We start from the raw sequence: 20,020 nt of genomic DNA, 5'->3' as shown, positions 1-20,020 counted from the left end.
GGCACAGCCTCAGAATAGAAGGACATTCCTTTAGAACAGAGATGAGGAGGAATTTCTTTAGCCAGGGAGTGGTGAATCAGTGGAAATCATTCAAACAGATAGCTGTGGAGGACAAGTACTGGGTATATATAAAGTGTAGGTTGATGGATACTTAATTAGTTCCTAGAAGAGGTCATAGACTGACATTTCAGAATGGGAATGGGGATTGGAATTAAAATAGTTGGTCACAGAGAAATCCTGCTTTCTTACAAATACAGTGAAGCTGCTCAACAAAGCGGTCTGCCAATCTACGTCAGGCCTCACCAGTGTTGAGGAAGCTGCATCAGAAGCACCAGATCCAGTAGATGACCCCAATAGGTTCACAAGTGAAGTGTTGCCTCACCTGAAAGGACTGTTTGGGGCCCCAAATGGAGGTGAGGGAGGAGGTGAATGGACAGGTGTTGCACTTCTTCTGCATGCAGGGATAACTGCCAGAAGTGAGATTTGTGGGGAGGAATAAATGGATAAGGGAATCACAAGGGGAACAATCCCTGTGGAAAGCAGAGAGTGGGGGGGTGGGGAGGTAAAGATGAGTTTGGTGATAGAATTGCTGTTGAAGATGGTGGAGGGAAAGATACCTGACTCTAGTTCTGTTTTTTTTCATTTAACAACACTGCACTACTATCAATATGCAAAAAAAAAACTCATATGAAAACAGTGAGACATTGAAAGGGATTGGGTGTTTAGAAAGAGAAATATATTCTCTACCCTACACATTCCTATCAAAAAAGAAAGTGAAGTAATTATGTTTAACACACAGGGCAAATAAGCGTGATAAAATAAAGGAAGCAACTTACTCAAATGATAAGAAAAACAACTATACAGTCAACAGGATATCAGGGGAGACAAAAATATTTTTGAGGCATTCAGAAGGCCTCTGACAAGGTACTACATATGAGGCTGCTTACTAAGTTAACAGCCCACATCATTACAGGAAACTTACTGGCATGGTTAGAGCATTGGCTGATTGATAGGAGGCAGAGAGTGGGAATAAAAGGATCCTTTTCTGGTTGGCTGCCAGTGACTAGTGGTGTTCCGTAGGGGTCGGTGTTGGGACCACTTTTTATGCTGTATATCAATAATTTAGCTGATGGAATAGATGGCTTTGTTGCCAAGTTTGCAGATGATACAAAGATTGGTGAGGGGCAGGTACTGTGAGGAAACAGGTAGGATGCAGAAGGCCTTAGACAGATTAGGAGAATGGGCAAGGAAGTGACAAATGAAATTCTATTTTCTAAACAGGGAGAAAATCTTAAATCTGAGATGCAAAGGGACTTGGGAGTCCTTGTGCAGAACACCCTAAAGTTTAACATGCAGGCAGAGTCAGTGGGAGGAAGGCAAATGCAATGTTAGCATTCATTTCAAGAGGTCTAGAAAACAAGAGCAGGATGTGATGCTGAGGCTTTATAAGGCACTGGTGAGGCCTCACCTTGAGCTTTGTGAACAGTTTTGTGCACCTCATCGAAGAAAAATGTGCTGGCATTGGAGAGGATTCAGAGGAGGTTCACAAGGATGATTCTGGGAATGAAAGGGTTATCACACAAGGAACATTTGATAGCTCTGCGTCTGTACTCTCTGGAATTTAGTGGGGATCTCACTGAAACCTTTTGAATGTTGAAAGACTGTTTCCAATAGTGGGGGAGTCTAAGACAAGAGGGCACAGCCTTAGGATAGAGAGGCATCCATTTAAAACAGAGATTTGGGAAAATTTCTTTACCACAGGCAGCTGTGAAGGCCAGAATGTTGGGTGTACTTAAGGCAGAGCTTGATAGATTCTTGATTGAACACGGCATCAAAGGTAACAGGGAGAAAGCAGGGGAGTGGGGCTGAGGAGGGGCAAAAAGGATCAGCCATGATTGAATGGCAGAGCAGGCTTGAAGGGCCAAATTGCCTAATTCTGCTCCTATGTCTTATGGAATTGAGGCAGTGGGGCCCAGGCCCAAGGGTAGGGAGTGAGCCAGTGCTTGGCCATTGCTGGAGCAGACTTGATGTGGCAGAATCAAGGTAGGGCGAGAGGAGGTGAGACAGAATTGAGGTGTGGAGGGCTGAGCCCAGGCCCAGGAGCAAAGGAAGCCCTAAGGTTTCATTAACTTAAGCACTGTGCCGAACTAGAAAGGTTGGGTAAGGGCCGAATTGAGGCAGCGGGGCCTGGGTCTGAGAGCCTATCAATGCAGTAGGGCCCAGGTCCACGAGCAAGGTTTGGACAGTTTAACCGCTGGGTCATATTGAAAAGATTAGCTGTCAGTTCCGGTGACGTCATCGTTCAGAATGGCAGCTTAAATTAATAGCTCCTCCGGAAAAACACATATTTTGCCCCGTTAATCCATCAAATATAAGATCTTACGAAAATATCTGAATTGATAAGGGGGGCAAGAATGGGGAAAAAGAATGGAGATCAAGAAAGCATCACTGTGGAGCCTATGGACGAGAGGGATGCAGCGAGCAGCTCTCCTAACCGAATACGTGGTAGCGAGGCTGATGATGACGATGGGCCTCATTCAGGCGAAGAAGCAAATATGATAAAAATTCTGGAAGAGATACGGGGATTCCAAGAAGATATAAAACAGCAACTAAATGATATCAAGTCAGAGCTGACCAATGTCAATCAAAAAATAGCAGCGGCAGAGACATGAACTGAGAAGGTGGAAGATCGTGTGCAAAACATGGAACGAATACTAAGTAAGACGATAAAAATATTAAATCAACAAGAAAGTAAACTGCTTGACCAAGAGGGAAGATCACGACGGAAAAATATCAGGATACACAATGTTCCCAAAGGAGCGGAGGGTTTGTCTATGATAGAGTTTGTAGGAAAGTTGCTGCGGGACGTGCTGGAGATTCCCTAGACTATGGAGCTTGAAATTGAGAGGGCACATTGTGCACTCGTCCTGAGGCCTACTGGAGACAGAGAAGATAAGCTACACTCAATAGTAATTAGATTCCTTCGATACAATACCAAGGTGGAAATACTACGAGGGGTTTTGGGAAAGAAGAGGGTGTTTTTGAAAGGGAAGTTAATATATTTCGATCAAGATTACCCCCTGGCGGTCCTGCAGAAATGTAAAGAATACTCTGAAGTAAAGCGACTATTAAAGCAAGGAAGATTAGATTCCAAACTCCATACCCTGCTAAACCACGAGTGTTTTATGAAGATGGGACCCAACTGTATCAGACAGTGGAAGAGGCGACTACAGACATGAGGAACAGTGGGCTGCCCATTCGCTTGGTCAAACCAAGGGAAGGCCTGGCTGAGCAGTAATCCCAATCTGCTTGGGAAATAGTAAGAGAACCAAGGAAGCAGGGGACAGGAGGTGGGCAAGAGAAGAATATCAGGAAAAGATTGTGAGTTTTCCGAAGACAGCCCTCACCCCCTCCAGAAGAGTCATAAGGTTTGGCTAACTTTAAAACTGTTGTTAAGCTAAACTGAACGAAAAATAGGCGGTGCTATACCTATCTCAAGAAATACTTACTATAATGTGGATTTTAAATGACTCAATTTTTTTTATTCATTCATTCACTCCTTTTTCGCCATGTAAATGAGAATATATATATATATATATATGGGAGGAATACACAGGGAAATCTTTTCTGTGTAATAGACACTTACTTTTATGGGTACTGCAATGGGGGCCCTCAACTCACAGGTAGGAGTGGCTATGCCCCACAGCTAGACATTTCCTCTAGCTCAACCCAGCGTCATCTACTAGAGACCTCAGCCTTGGAATCACACCTTTGTTGCCTTTTTTTAAATTATTCGTGTTTCTTTCTTCTTATTTGTTCAGGGAGTAGATCAATTAAGTTTTATTCTGCTAATTTCAATGATATATTGACAGATAAATACACATGACTAAGGACAAAGTAAAGTTCATTTCTTTTAATGTTAATGGGCTGTTAAATCCAATCAAACACGGTAAAATTCTATCCAAAATGAAAACAGAACAAGCCCATGTAGTATATTGACAAGAAACTCACAAGTGATAATGAGCATGAAAAACTAAAGAGAATGGGCTGCACTAATTTGTTTTTCTCCTCATATAAATCAGGACATAGGAGAGGAGTTGCTATTCTTACCTCAAGCAAGCTAAATTTTGAAAAAGTATTTGAAATGGGAGATAAGGAAGGCAGATATATTCTGGTAAGGGGGAATATAGACAGAAATTCAGTTACTCTATTGAATATATACGCATCCCCAGGAAGTGCCATTAGTTTCTTTCAGAAAATTACTAATATTATGGTAACAAAAACAGAAGGTCTCCTGATATGTGGGGCAGACTTAAATTTACAATTTCAACCAAAGTTAGACTCTTCCAATAGAAAAACCTATGAAACAAAATCCTTACATAAGAAAGTTAATACACTTTTTGAGAATGTTGGTCTAATTGATATATGGAGGGACCTTTTCCCCGACAGAAGAGATTACACTCATTATTCTGCCCCCCTTCTGTATGTACAAGAATAGACTATTTCATAACATTTGGAAAAGACAAAGACAAAATAAACACCTGTGGAATTGGAACAATAGATGTAAGTGACCTATGTATTTATCTGTTGATTTTGACCTACAACCAAAGAATACTATTTGAAAACTAAATTCAAGTCTACTCAATGATCCCCCACTTTAAAGAACGAATTAAAAAAGAAATTGGTCTTTACTTAGAATTCAATGATAATGAAGAGGTTTCACCTCCTATTCTATGGGATACTCTGAACGCTGCCTTAAGAGGGAAAATTATAGCGATATCTTCATATAAGAAAAAAATAGGGAATAAAACACTAGAGGAATTACAGAATAGGCTGAAGGAACTAGAAAAAAAACAAATTGAATTTGGCACAGGATACATTAGAGTAAATTTTAAAAATTAGGAATGAAATTAATAGTTTGGCCTTGCAAGAAATCAGGAAAAATTTAATGTTTCTGAAACAGAGACATTATGAAAGTGGATCTAAGTCTATGAAAATACTGGCGTGGAAACTGAAAAAAAAGATATCAGAAAATACAATTCATAGAATTAGGGATCCAAGAACAAAAATGAAAAAAAAATAAACTAAGTGAAATTCAAGAAGCTTTTGAAGTGTTTTATAAAACTCTATATTCCAAAGTTCCAGGGGAAGCATAACCCAAATTGACACTTTCCTGAATTCTCTAGCGTTACTCACTTTAAGCGAGGAACAAAGTAGAACGATGACTGCTGACATAACTGAAGTTGCAATTAGTAGGCTTAAATTAGGCAAGTCACCAGGATCAAATGGGTATATGGCAGAGTGGTACAAAGAATTTAAAAATGAGTTAATTCCCGTCTTACTCCCCACACTGAACTGGGCTCTAAAAAAGGCACAAATGCCACCAAACAACAGGAATTCTGCAGATGCTAGAAATTCAAGCAACACACATCAAAGTTGCTGGTGAACACAGCAGGCCAGGCAGCATCTCTAGGAAGAGGTACAGTCGACATTTCAGGCCGAGACCCTTCGTCAGGACACCAAGCTGGAAGGAAGCGATAATCTCAGCTATACCAAAAGATGGCAAGGATAAAATGGAATGTGGGTCACTTAGACCAATATCTGTTCTTAATGTAGATTATAAATTATTTACCTCCATCATGGCAAAACGATTTAGAAGAGTTTCTACCCATACTGATACATAAGGATCAGACAGGTTTTATACAACAATGCCAAACACAAGACAATATACGAAGGACACTTCACATTATGGATCATATACAAAAAAATAAAATCGAAGCAATAGTGATAAGCGTGGACGCTGAAAAGGCATTTGATTCGGTTAATTGGAATTTTCTTTACAGAGTTTTACATAGATTTGGTTTCAATGACACAATTATTAAAACTATACAGGCACTATATGACAACCCTACTGCTAGGATTAAAACCAATGGATATTTATCAAATAGTTTTACCCTAGAAAGGGGCACGAGATAGGTTTGTGCATGGTCACTGCTACTCTTCGTATTATATCTGGAACCATTAGCTCAATACATCAGACAAAATGAAGATATCAAGGGAATTACTATTAAAGGGACGGAGCATAAACTGGCCTGTTACGTGGATGACATTTTGATCTATCTAGGGCAACCAACATACTTTTTACCTAAATTGATGCAATCCTTTGAACAATATGGTCAATTATCAGGATACAAGATCAACATAGCTAAAACTCAATTACTTTCCTATAACTATAGCCCACCAAGGGAAATTGAAAGTAGATATCCCTGGGCATGGCAAACAGAGTCTTTCAAATATTTGGTCATCATCATGCCAAAAGATTTGGCAAAATTATCAGAATGCAATTATCAGCCTGTATATAAAAAAATTAAGGAAGATATAACAAGATGGAACCTAATTCCTTTTTTTTTAGTCTCAGTTCAAGGATTGAATCTATTAAAATGAATATACTGCCCAGACTACTATATCTCTTTCAAACTCTACCAATAGAGATTAATCAAAATCAATTCAATGAATGGAACAAAATGTTATCAAGATATATATGGCAAGGTAAAAGGCCTAGAGTTTGTCTCAAAACTTTGCAATTAGCCAAGGAAAAGGGGGGATGTGGCCTACCTTCTCTTAGAGATTATTATTTTGCAGCACAGTTGAGAGCTATGATATGTTGGTGCAACCATCATAGACGTTCAATGGAAAAACATTGTGGAGGGGATATTTCCCATCCCCATACAGGCAATTTTGGCTGATAACAACCTACTTAAGTACTATTGATAACCCATGGGTGAAACAGACTCTTAAAATATGGAAAACTATTATAAAAGAATATAAACTAGAGGGAGACATTAGGCGGGAGGAGAAGACAGCGGCGCAATGCAGCGCGCGCAGCCCTCCGGTGAAATAATATTGTATTTGTTACATAGGGTACCGTGCACAATTCTGATTTGATGGAGACAGACGTGAGAAGGCACAGAGGAACATCTAGAAATTTCTGAAATGCCCGGTTTGCTGCCGCTGCTACTGTGCGATCGAGCTGGCCCCAAATTCCCCAGCTTTGCCTGCTGCTGGTGACCGAGGCTGAGGTCGAAGCGTTTGGCAGAGATGGCACTCGGTACTTGGTGTCGGAGGGCTGATCGGAGCTCGAAGTTTTCGGACAACTCAGAGTTGGACTGTGGTCAGGTATGGCAGGGAGAGTTTTCTTCCTTCTCCCATCTGCATGAGATGTGGGACTTTCAAGAGACTTTGAACTTTCTTACTGTGCCATGGCCTGTTCTTCATCAAGTTATGGTATTGTTGCACTGTTGTAACTATTTGTTATAATTATGTGGTTTTGTTAGTTTTTCAGTCTTGGTCTGTCCTGTGTTTTGTGATATCACACCGGAGGAATATTGTATCATTTCCTAATGCATGCATTACTAAATGACAATAAAAGAGGACTGCATGTCCTCATAATCTAATCTAATCTAATATTGCAATTCTTAAATGGTGTGCATATGACTCGGATTTTATGCCGAATAAACTGGATGCTAGATTTAAGGACTGAACACCTAAAGGAATAACAGTTCTTTGCAATATAATGAAAGAAGGAAAGCTGTTCAGTTTTGAAATGCTCAAAGAGAAACACTTATGAGAAAAACAAAACTTTTATCGGTATTTACAGATGCAACAGTACGTTCATAGGACGGTTAAAAATGTAACCAAGGCAAGTACATGTTTGATAGAGCTATATAGAAAATTCAGATAACGGTACAGTAGTAGAATAATTTCAAGCATGTATAAGGGTTTGTCAAATCTTAAAACACATTCATCTTCATACATTAAAACAAAATGGGAGAAGGAAGGAGGGATAATAATATCTGAGGAAGAATGGACAATAATATGGAGGTATCAATAGAAGTGTACCAGTTCACAGAAATGGAGGGAATTCGGGTGGAAAAACTTGATAAGATATTTCGTTACACCCTCTCAGAAATCCCATTATGATAGTAACCTCCCTGTTTGCTGGAGAAATTGTGGAAATCAAAACGCAAACCATTATCATATTTTCTGGGAATGCCCCGTTATCAAAGACTATTGGAGTGGGATACACAATGACCTACAAGACATCTTTAAATGTGAAATACCCTTAGAAAGTAAGACCATATATTTTGGGTATATACCTCAAGAATGGTTGAAAAGAGATAAATATTTAATGAATATACTGCTGGTGGCTGGTAAAAACATTCTTACCAGGAAATGGTTATCACAGGAGAGCTCAACGTTAAACACATGGATGGAAATTACAATGGGCATTTACAAAATGGAGAAGATAAGAGCATCTACTAATCGTAAGTTGGAACAATTTGATTCATACTGGGGAAAATGGTTTAACTACATAACACCTCACAGGCCTGATTTTATTCTCACAAATCGATGAATATGTTATAAAAAAAAAAGATCACTCTGTACTTGTACATAGTTTTCTCCCTTTGCTTGTTCTTTCTTTCCTCTCTTCTATAAGTGTATACCTCAGATAAGTACTATGTGGAGATTTGTGGCAAATATGACTATGTGATATGTATGTACAATATCTGAAATACATCTTATGGAAATGTTTGTTTGATGATGAACTTCAATAAAAAATAAATTACAAAAAAAAAGAAAAGATTAGCTGTCAGGGCCAGAGCCAACGGACAGCCCAGTTTAGCTCACTGCTCCCTGAGGTTTACTCACCTCCGTGCCGAACTGAGGCTTTGGCCTGCAATTAATGGGCTCCTGCATCAGCTGCAGTGTTGACTGGCTTCGTGGCTGTGGACTCATTTAGTTCGGAATATTATATGCTTTCCTTTATTGTTTGCGTAATTTGTTTTGTTTATGCACATTGGGTGTTTGGTGGTCTATTTTAAGTGGGTTCTCTTGGGTTTCTTTGTTTCATGGCTCCCTGAAGGAGACAAATCTTTCAAAGGATAAATACCCAAAGGGGAAAATAACTGCAACACCATGTGCAAGAAAGTGGAGTAATTTTTGAACTATTCAGCATTGGCAGAGACACGATAGGCTTCCTTCTATGCATTGTGAATCAGAGTTGTAGGTATTTGTATCTGTGTGCTTCTTGTACATATAAGTGAGTGTGTATACATATATATATATATATATATATATATATATATATATATATATATATACACACACATACACACACACACACACACACACACACACAGCAAAGTTAAAATTTTTACATAAAGTCTCGTTCCTCAACAGCAAAAAGGTATTATGTACTTCTAGCCTTTGGAGTACGGGAAGAAAGCAGACACACTAAAAAACTTTAAAAACACATTTTCTTGCAACAACCTAATGTATTAGGAGGGAGAATGAGAAAATCAATACAGATCATATTATTCCAAGACTTAATATTTCTACAGATGATTTGATCTTCATCTCCCTCTTGATAGCTGAAAGAGAGAAATCATTCCATTGGTGGAATGGTCACGGACCACTGGACACAGAATGATAATTCTGAGAAAAGAACCAAAACCAAAATGAGGAACATATTCTTTATGCAAGAATAGTTACAATCTGGAATGCACCAGGATGAGGCGTTGAGAAGACATTTATATTTTCTATTCAGTAGCAGCCTGGATAGCTATGTAAAAGAGAAAAAGAAAAACATCAGGCTTAAAAGAGAAGCCTCCAAAACTGCTTATACGTAAAAGCCAGGACAAGCTAAATGGGCTGAAAGGCCTTTTCCATGCTGTACACTTTGTATTTATGGATAATTTTACAGACTGCAGAATTCCATTCAACTGGAAGTTAGCAAAAAATAAATAAGACAGCTCATATTTCAAATGAAATGTTTTGAGTAGAATTGCAACTTAAGCTCAGTACAGCTGGATAATATTCTGAATGCAATTTGATAACCCCAATCACTTAATTCTTATTATCCATTATTTTAAATTCAACCATTACTGAATGTTTAGAAATAACAAAACTATTTTTCTTTTCAACCACGTATTTAATTATTCAGGAAATGAGCTCAACACCCAACGCCATCATCTAAAATTAGAGTCAGTTTTGTGTTGTTCATGAAATCAGAGAAAAGTAATAAGTAAGGGAAATTCCTAACATATTCTACAAATGCCTGAATAATTTCAGATATCTGTAGGGCTGTACAAAAACATTATGTGTTGAGCACTGCACTATTCAAGCACTTCATTTTGGAATATGTGATAGAATTATACCTTGCCAACAAGTAAAATGCATTAAAAATTCTGCTGGTCCACTAGGGTGGTTATTTACAACTGGATTGCTTTATTTTAAGCTTCAAAACTTTGCAAAAACATCACAATGTAGAGCTATACAACTATGCATAATCCTTTGTAGTGTTCCAAGGTCCAGAGGAAGGGAGCTTCAAGAGAAAACTGAAGTAATGCCAGTAAAACAGTATGAATAAAACTCAAAATATGACTATTGATTTGAGGAAGGGAAAGGACGGGGTGATGCACCACTATACATTGGTAGATCGGCAGCAGAGAGGGTAAGCAGTTTAAATTCCTAGGCATCAATATATCCGATAACCTACAGTGCCTATACAAAGTATTTACATCCTTGGAAGTTTTCATGTTTTATTGTTTTACAACATTGAATCACAGTGGACTTAATTTGGCTTTTTTGACACTGATCAACAGAAAAAGACTCTTTCATGTCAAAGTGAAAACAGATCTCTACAAAGTGATCTAAATTAATTACAAATATAAAACACAAAATAATTAATTACATAAGTATTCACCACCTTTGATATGACGCACCAAATCATCACTGGTGTGGTATGGCAATTCAAATGCGCAGGAGCCTAAGAAACTGCAGAGGGCAGTGGGCAGTGGGCAGTGGACCCAGCCCAATATACCATGGGCTCATCCTTCACCATCAAGGAAATAACCATCATCAAAGATCCTCATCATGCGGGCAATGCCATCTTACCATGTCTATCATCGGGCAGGAGGTACAAAAGCCATAAGTCCCACACCAGTAGGTTCAAGAACAACTGTTTCGCTTTTAATAACTGGGTTCTTGAACCAGCCTGCACAACCCCAATCTCTACCTCAGTATAATAACAATATGAACACTTTGATTACTTTGTACTACAATGAACTTTGACTAATTTTGGTTTTAATTGTGTTTTTCTTGTATAATTTATGACTTTCTTACTAATATTGTGTACCAGTTGGTGTGAGCCTGTGATGCTGCTGCAAATAAGTTTTTCATTGTACCTGTGCATACATCCACTTGAGCATATGAAAATAAACTCAACTTGACTAGCATTAAGATGGCAGCACGACGCAACACGCGCGGCCGCTCCGGAACGATATTTGTAATTGTTAAGTAGGGTACCGTGCACAATTCTGATTTGATGGAGACAGACGTGAGAGCGCAGAGGAACATCTGGAGAAACTTCTGAAATGGCCGCTTCGCTGCCGCTGCTACTGTGTGGTAATTGGAATCTCCAGAGGAATAGGCCTCTGAGTCCTCGGTTTTGCTTGTTTTGGTGGCCGGGACGAGGCCAAAGGCACTCGGCAAAGGATGGCACTCGGGAGGCTGTATCGGAGGGGCTGGTCGGAGGCTCAAAGTTTTCGGACAGACTCAGTCAGCAGTGGTCGGGTGCTTCCAATGCATCGGCAGTTGGCAGTTGTCGGTGCCTGGAGGGTTATGGCAGGAGAGTTTCTCCCTTTTTGCCGCCTGCTACTGGGGACTATAGGAGTCGATTGGGACTTGAGACATTTTTTTACCGTGCCCATGGTCTGTTCTTTATCAAATTATGGTACTGTTTTGCACTGCTGTAACTATATGTTATAATTATGTGGTTTTGTCAGTGTTAGTCTTTGATTTGTCCTGTTTTGTGTGATATCACTCTGGAGGAACATTGTATCATTTCTTAATGCATGCATTACTAAATGACAATAAACGAGGACTGAGTGTCCTCATAATCTAATCTATTCTAATCTAATACATGACAGTGCATCAACATCAGCTGCTTTCTGCAAACAACAAAATGCTATTTCATTCACTTGGATAGATCACTGAAACAATCAGCTGGATATGTCTCAGCAAGAAGATTCACACCTGCATTACCATGCTTAAACAGAACGTGGTGTGACAAGGCTCATTTTGCAGTAGCGACAACATCACTTTACTGAGTGCAAGTATCATACATGGTATAAATATCTTACAATCTATGTTGACCTTCTGCTGTTCACATTTCATTTGTTGATTCCAACCACCAGGGAACATGGACCTATCTTAAAGGTTTAACTCTCATGCTTTAATATTTTTTTCTGAGCAAATGTCTTGGTATAATGTTGGGTTTCAAGTGTGATTTTAAATAATATTATTCACACAGAAATTACTTTTTTTGCCTTAATCCTTTATAAATACAGAATACCAAGAAACAACACTGTCAGCCAATGTTGAGGTGAATGACTGGGCTCCTAGCAAATGGTGTACTGTGATACAAGGGAAATAATTTATTCAGAAAATACTCAGTTTAGAGAGCAGGGATCAGAACTTCATCAAACTTCAGCAATCGCTTCCAGAATCAATTTACTCAGGAAAAAGGGCAGCAATTTGAAGATAGCTGCACATAAATTATGCATATCAAAACAACCTCAGTCAATTGCAGCAGTGTGGTCACTGGGGTCTGAAAACAGTGTTATCTCTATATTCAGTCTGATGAAAATAGACTGGATATTGGCATTAAAAATGTGGAATACTTTCCACATCGGGAAATTAGTGCTGCAAGGAAGCTACGTAAGCATTGCTCATTTTTTACATGCTGTACAGCTGCTTATGTCTTGCCCAACTCGCAGAAATTTATGATTCCTTTGGTTATGAAAGGATACATTCTTGTCCAAGCAGTTTTGTTTATAAACATAGAAACATAGAAAACCTGCAGCACAATATAGGCCCTTCAGCCCACAGTGCTGTGCTGAACATGTGCTTACTTTTGAAAATTACCTCAGGTTACCATAGCCCTCTATTTTTCTGAGCTCCATGTACCTGTCCAGGAGTCTCTTAAAAGACCCTATCGTATCCACCTCCACCACCGTTGCCGGCAGCCCATTCCAAGCACTCACCACTCTGAGTAAAAAACTTACCCCTGACATCTCCTCTCGACCTACTTCCAAACACCATAAAACTGTGTCCTCTCGTGTTAGCCATTTCAGCCTTGAGAAAAAAGCCTCTGACAATCCACACAATCAGTGTCTCTCGTCATCTTAAACACCTCTGTCAGGTCATTATTCATCCTCTGTCGCTCCAAGGAGAAAAGGCCAAGTTCACTCAACCTATTCTCATGCCACCAGGTTCATAATTTCATCTCTGTACTCAAACTCATCATTACCCAAGATACAGCCTACAATTGTTGTGTCATCTGCAAACTTATATATTGAGTTTGATGGAAACTTGGCTACACAATCATGGGTTTACAGTGAGTACATCAGGGGGCTGAGTACACAGCCTTGTGGGGCACCGGTGCTCAGAGTGATTGTAGAGGAGAGCTTGTGCCCTATTTTTACAGCCTGGGTTCTGTGTCTGTGAGGAAGTTGAAGATCCAGCTGCAGATCTGAGTGCTAAGGCCCAGGTTCCGAAGCTTAGGAATCAGTTTATTTGGAATGATGGTATTAAAGGCAGAGCTGTAGTCAATGAAAAGGAGCCTTACGTATGCATCTTTATTCTCCAGGTGTTCTAAGGAGGAATGTAGGGCCAGAGAGCTGGTACCTGCTGTTGACCTGTTGCTCTGGTAGGCGAATTGCAAAGTGTCGAGGTTGACCGGTAGGCTGCGGTTGATATGTGCCAAAACCAATCTCTCGAAGCACTTCATAGCAATTGATGTCAGAGCCACAGGTCAATAGCCATTCAGGCATGCCACCTTGCTCTTCTTCAGCACTGGGATTATCGTTACCTTCTTAAAACATGAGGGGATCTTAGACTGAAGCAAGGAGCAGTTGAAGATGTCAGCAAACACTCCAGCAACTTGCTTGCACAGGCCCGGAGAACCCGTCCTGGGACGCCATCTGGGCCCCTCGCCTTCCTTGGATTTATCTTCAGGAAGGCCCTTCTAACGTCCTCCTCAGTGACGATGAATCTCGATGCCACCAGGTCCGGTTCATCCAGAGGGAGTGGGACGCTCCCCTTCTGTTCGAATCTTGCGTAGAATACTACATTCTGCCATCATATTTCACCTACCAAAATGAACCACCTCACACTTATCTGGGTTGAACTCCATCTGCCACTTCTTAGCCCAGTTTTGCATCCTATCAATGTCCCCCTGTAACCTCTGACAGCCCTCCACACTATCCTCAACACCTCCAACCTTTGTGTCATTAGCAAATTTACTAACCCATCCCTCCACTTCCTCATCCAAGTCATTTATAAAAATCACGAAGAGAAGGGGTTCCAGAACAGATCCCTGAGGCGCACCACTGGTCACCAACCTCCATGCAGAATATGATCCGTCTACAACCACTCTTTGTCTTCTGTGGGCAAGCCAATTCTGGATCCACAAAGCTAAGTTCCCTTGGATCCCATGCCTCCTTACTTTCTCAATAAACCTTGCATGGGGTACCTTATCAAATGCCTTGCTGAAATCCATATACACTACATCTACTGCACTATTGTGTTTAGTCACAACCTCAAAAAATTCAATCAGGCTTGCAAGGCATGACCTGCCTTTGACAAAGCCATGCTGACTATTCCTAATCATATTATGTCTCTCCAAATGTTCATAAATCCTGCCTCTAAGGATCTTCTCCATCAACTTACCAACCACTGAAGTAAGACTCTCTGGTCTATAATTTCCGGGGCTATCTCTACTCCCTTTCTTGAATAAGGAAACAACATTGGCAGCCCTCCAATCCTCTTGAACCTCTCCCGTCCCCATTGATGATGCAAAAATCATTGCCAGAGGCTCAGCAATCTCCTCCCTTGCCTCCCACAGTAGCCTGGGGTATATCTCGTCCAGTCCCGGTGACTTAACTTGATGCTCTCCAAAAGCTTCAGCACATCTTCTTTCTTAATATTTGTACGCTCAAGCTTTTCAGTCCACTGTAAGTCATCCCTACAATCGCCAAGGTCTTTTTCCATAGTGAAGCAAAGTATTCATTAAGTACCTCTGCTACCTCCTCTGGTTCCATACGCACTTTTCCACTGTCACACTTGATTGGTCCTATTCCCTTGATGTTTACATGATGAATGTATGTGTTCAACATATTAAGTGACTTTAGAGCTGGACAAAGTCCATTTCCACAGATACAAATGCTCTCAAGATCAGACGTGTATTACTGGGAGTGTTGGTAAATATAAAGTGTTCTTCCTAGTACTGCTGGGAGCCTCTATCATGACACCCAGAGTGTTCTGTTTGCCACAGGATGGATTGCAGTTGACCTGTTGGCCAATATTAAGCTATCAATAGCTGGTGTGCAGTTGGAAGTGCAGTGAAAGTCAGGAGTAAGGGTAGGTTCATGACCAGAGCCATGGTCCAGAGTGCTTGTATATTTTATCTCACTTTATAAGCTGAGATTCCCACAGAAGTTGTCACATCTGTAGAAAGGCTACCACTGTACATTGCTCTGTTCTTAGTGAAAATGAATTGGAATATTGAGAGTTAGGAGAAATGGACAGAAAATGAAGGAAGTAAGGAAAATCAGTTTTGAGGATCAAAACCTGTGGTGAGAGGCAAGAGGAGTGGGGTGGGAAGTGGGGAGTGGGGGTTGCATCCTGGAACAAATGTGTCTGATGAGAATTAACTTAAAACTAAATAAAGCAAAAAAAGAACTTTCCAATGCTACAACAATAACAGAATGGTCTTCACTCATTATGTTGAAAAAAAATTAAGCCAAAGTGTTTCTGGTACAAAACATCTTCTAAAGTGTCATATTTTTGGCATCCTTACTTATTCAGCAGATCATTTTTTTGCATTAGGAATTTTGAGGTTGAGGAAGCATTTGGGATCTTTATGAATGATAGGGCTTGTAGTTCTTCTCCTTAGACACTGGGTTTTAAGTACTGGAAAAGATAATGGAGAAGGAAACTGATAGTATTGGAATCAGAGATTCAGAAAGGGAAATAAAGGAGAAGAAAGGATGAGTAAAAAAAACTAAAAAGGTAAAGGAAAGAAAATAACTATTTATATCTTAAATACTAAAAAAATCTCAAGTACATCTTGCAGAATGAAACAGCGCAGGTTTACATGTCTAATTTATTGTATTTTGACCTAACTTCTTACAATATGTTTAATTTGAATGTAATATGCTAATTTTTTGTAATTTACAAGGTGATAAAGGGCAAAATGATAGTTTTACAAGACTAGAAGTGAACCAGGCAAAATCAGCCAATAGCTTGCTATTTGTAAAATGTTACTTCCTCTCCAAAAGATTATTTAAAAGCTGATAATTATGTGTATATCAAATTCAACATTAATCTGGCACAATTTGCTTTACTACAATCCACCTGTCACATCCTTAATCTAGATGCTGCATCCAAAAGAATCATAACTACTAAACTGGATTACCAGCTTTGATAACTCTGGCATGAGACTGAGATAGGGAAACAGTAATTTGATTAGATAAGACCAGTGCCGAACAAGGCTGTGTCTTTTACCCACCATTCTTCGCAACCTTTCTCACCATAACATTGCACCTCACTCACTTCCAACAAAATACCCATGGGTGTGGTGCTAACCTTTAGAACAAATAGGGAAATTTGAGACTCCAGTGAAGAACAAAGGTCACTAAACATCAATAGTCAAGCTGCAGTACACAGACAACACCACTATTTGCACGTCCTTGGAAAATGGGCAAGTTCCAAGCTCATTCACAAAAGCATTTGAAAGAATGAACCTTACATTCAATAAAAGAATTGGAATTGTTTGATAATTGTCACACGTACCAAAGTACAGTGAAAAGCTTTTCCTGACTAATTTGTTACATAGTGTATTGAGGTAGCATTTGGAATAGTTCCAAAACCAAGGTCTTCCACCATTCTGACACCACTGCATCACATGGACTTCCAACAAAAAATGAGTCAGAGTGAGACCATGGAAAACATCAGCCACTTGCCACATGTCAATAACCACTTCTTGCTAACAGCAGATATCTATGCCAAAATTCACCTCCACCTTCAAAATACCATCATAGTCTTTGGTCAACTGAGAAAAAGGATATTTGAAAATAATGTTCTTAGATCTGGGACAAATCTCACAACTAACCAGGTGGCAGTGGCTTCTGTCTTGTATGCTTCAAATACTAGAAGAGCAGGCATCTTAAGACATAGTAAAGGTACCACAACACCATCTCTGCAAAATCCTCTATGAATATGTAAACCAATGATAATGCCCTCTTGTCAGCTAATATCCTTAGCACTGAGTCCCTATGTATTCTCAGTCAGCTATAATGAGAAGGCCACAGTACTCTAAAGCCCAACACCAGATTCCTAAAATGGACGAGCTCTGTTGTAAGATAATGAGAGGTTTGCACAAAGCCTCCTTGAAGAACCTCAACATTTCCACTGGCTTTGAGTGCTCAAAGTGGGAAAATATCATCCAAGGTGGCACTGAGAACCTCAAGGACCTGCATCAGGAGCACAAGCAACACAGTGTAAGTTGCAGAAGTGGGTGCATCACCTCGCTAACTACCCACCTGCCACTCCCATCAAATTCCTCCTGTTCCATGTGTGGAAGAATCTGAAGTTCTCACTTTGGCCTCAGAACCACCCCAGATCCAATTAAAATCAAAGTGGAAGCAAGTTTCTTTTGATTCTGAGGAGGTGCTTAGTAGAATTGAGTATACTGAGAAACCAACTGTCTAATGTTTGATTTTACCAAAGCTCTGTGAAGTAACTTAAGTGAACTACTCAATGCTGAAACTGAGCCAAATCCTCTTAATTCATAAAGTACAGTTAAGGCTTAACATTCAGAGGACTGAAAGTCCAAACTTATATAAAAATGAACTACTCAGTGTACAGGGTGATGCTGCATTCTAACATAGGGACATGTTCAATGGCAACATGATAAACATTATCAGGGAGAGAATCAAGTGATTAGTGAGTTGAAAAGAGGCAGTTTTCCATGTTGTAAACAAAAAACTTAAGTGATTTTTATGATATGAAATGCACATATTAAAAATAAAAACAGTTTAATTATATTAGCAGTGCATCCAACAGTAAACGATTGAGAATTATAAAATGGCTCACTTGGGTTATACTGATCAAACTGAACTAAATTCAAATCTCCTTTTCAGACCAATTTGCAACAAGAAAAACAATGTATTCCACCTAACAGGCAAATAGTTTTAAAGAAAATACCATTAAATGCCTTTTGTGGCGGTAAGCAAGGTCCCATACATCTGTCCACAAACTTAATTTTTTTCGTAACAGAATAAAAATGAATGTCAGGCTTGGCAGAAAATTCCATCACTATATGTAATGCATTTGATTAATTTAATCGAATTCCAGGAACTTATGTCCACATTATTTAAAACCTAAATCTCTTTAATGTTACAATGCTGATCTATAAACATATTGTGCAAAGTTATTACAAACCTTTGAACAAGCAGCTCCAGTGGACATTTTCAAAGCTACTACATGTTAATTCTGCTACATAATACGTTTCAAAATGGCACATCTGTAATTCATTTTACTCCATCAGCTTTAAGATGCACTTTAGACTGCAGTTACTATTTTTTTTTGGAAAAGTCTAAATTACAAAAAACTTGAGAGCACATCAAAGCAGTAAACTAATCTTTCTCCCCGATCTTGGTCACCAAGCTCAAAAGAGACTTAAGATGTTTAATGGAATAAGGATTCTCCTATAAAGTACAAGGCAAATTAACTTAAAGCCAGTCATTTCTTATTTTCCTCACAATAAATCAATTAGCTGCCCTAACACCAACCTGTGGGTTTGAGCATTTCACTTCCAGGGACTCCAGGTCCACATGCAGGCAGACGACAAAAGAATGTCTCGTCTCAGAGCCGCAGGCTTGCATCTTGTGCGAAGTGACGGCCAGAGTCGAAGTGCAGCCCAAGGGTTCCACCAGGTTACAAGACTTCAACTTGCCAAGTAGAGTGTACACACTGAATTGGCTGAGACTGATGGTCCAGGGAAAAGCATCGCCTAAGAAGTGACAAGGAACAAAATATTGACCTTTTAAATAACCATTTTAGAGAAGATCCCTCCAGGCCCACCGCCACCCAACCCCCACCTATGGATTATTTACACAATAATGAATAGGAGAATCATCCTGAATTCAGTATCAGCATCATCTAGTGAATCTTCTCCACAACTTTCCAACAAAAGGAAACCATCCATTATTCCAAGGTGTACCCATTTAATTGCTGAGTCCTCTCAATGAGCTTCTACTTTCCTAAGATGTGGATGTGTTGTTTCCATATTAAATATGAAACACTCTTCACCTTTTAAAATTTGTTCAAGGTGTTGCGTTGGTAATGTCTTAGCAATGCAGCAGTGAACTAGATGTTGCTGGAGATACATGGCATGTTTTGCAGGCTGCTCACAAAACTACTAGATATTCTACCTGATATACTTCTGAACTATAATAGCTGCAATTCACCACGTAATTTCCATTTAAGAAATGTACATTTGAACTGTCTAAACAATTTTACGACCTCATGAGGGATATAACGAACTTGACTCTCAGCAATGCAGCTATGGCACCTTAAAGGTTGGCCATTGCTGGGGTGAACTTCAAGCCAGATTAAGCAATGAAGGCCCAAGAATGGAAAACAAACCTGTGTCCAGCACCACTACTTCGTGCCAACCAAGATCCCCCGCCTGAGCCATCCCATCTCCCTCCCTTCTTGTAATGGGGGGAAAGGAGGAAAGATTACAAGCATTTATATTACCTCAAAACAGACCAAAACTGCAGCATGATTCACAGCTGCAATATTGGAAAATTCTGCTATTTGTAGATAATTATTTAATTAAGGATGAATGAATTACAAAAGAGCATGCCTGATTTCACCAAGTGCTGTAAAG

General features: G+C 39.6%; 1 protein-coding gene across 10 annotated transcripts in view; it reads right to left on the bottom strand.

Annotated features, from left to right (window-relative positions):
* LOC140197714 (intermembrane lipid transfer protein VPS13B-like) overlaps positions 1 to 20,020 on the bottom strand; it is a 1,066,299-nt gene that overhangs the window by 380,686 nt on the left and 665,593 nt on the right. For all 10 annotated transcript variants that reach the window (XR_011886009.1, XM_072258131.1, XM_072258103.1 and 7 more), the window contains exon 24: positions 18,918 to 19,138. Coding sequence is in view for 9 of the 10 variants with exons in the window: in XM_072258131.1 (XP_072114232.1) it covers positions 18,918 to 19,138 (221 nt within the window). In the remaining variant the exon portion in view is untranslated. The remainder of the gene's footprint in view (positions 1 to 18,917; positions 19,139 to 20,020) is intronic.

This window comes from Mobula birostris, chromosome 1, assembly GCF_030028105.1.
Source record: "Mobula birostris isolate sMobBir1 chromosome 1, sMobBir1.hap1, whole genome shotgun sequence".
Taxonomy (NCBI): Eukaryota; Metazoa; Chordata; class Chondrichthyes; order Myliobatiformes; family Myliobatidae; genus Mobula; species Mobula birostris.
This window is presented reverse-complemented; position numbering and strand designations above follow the sequence as displayed.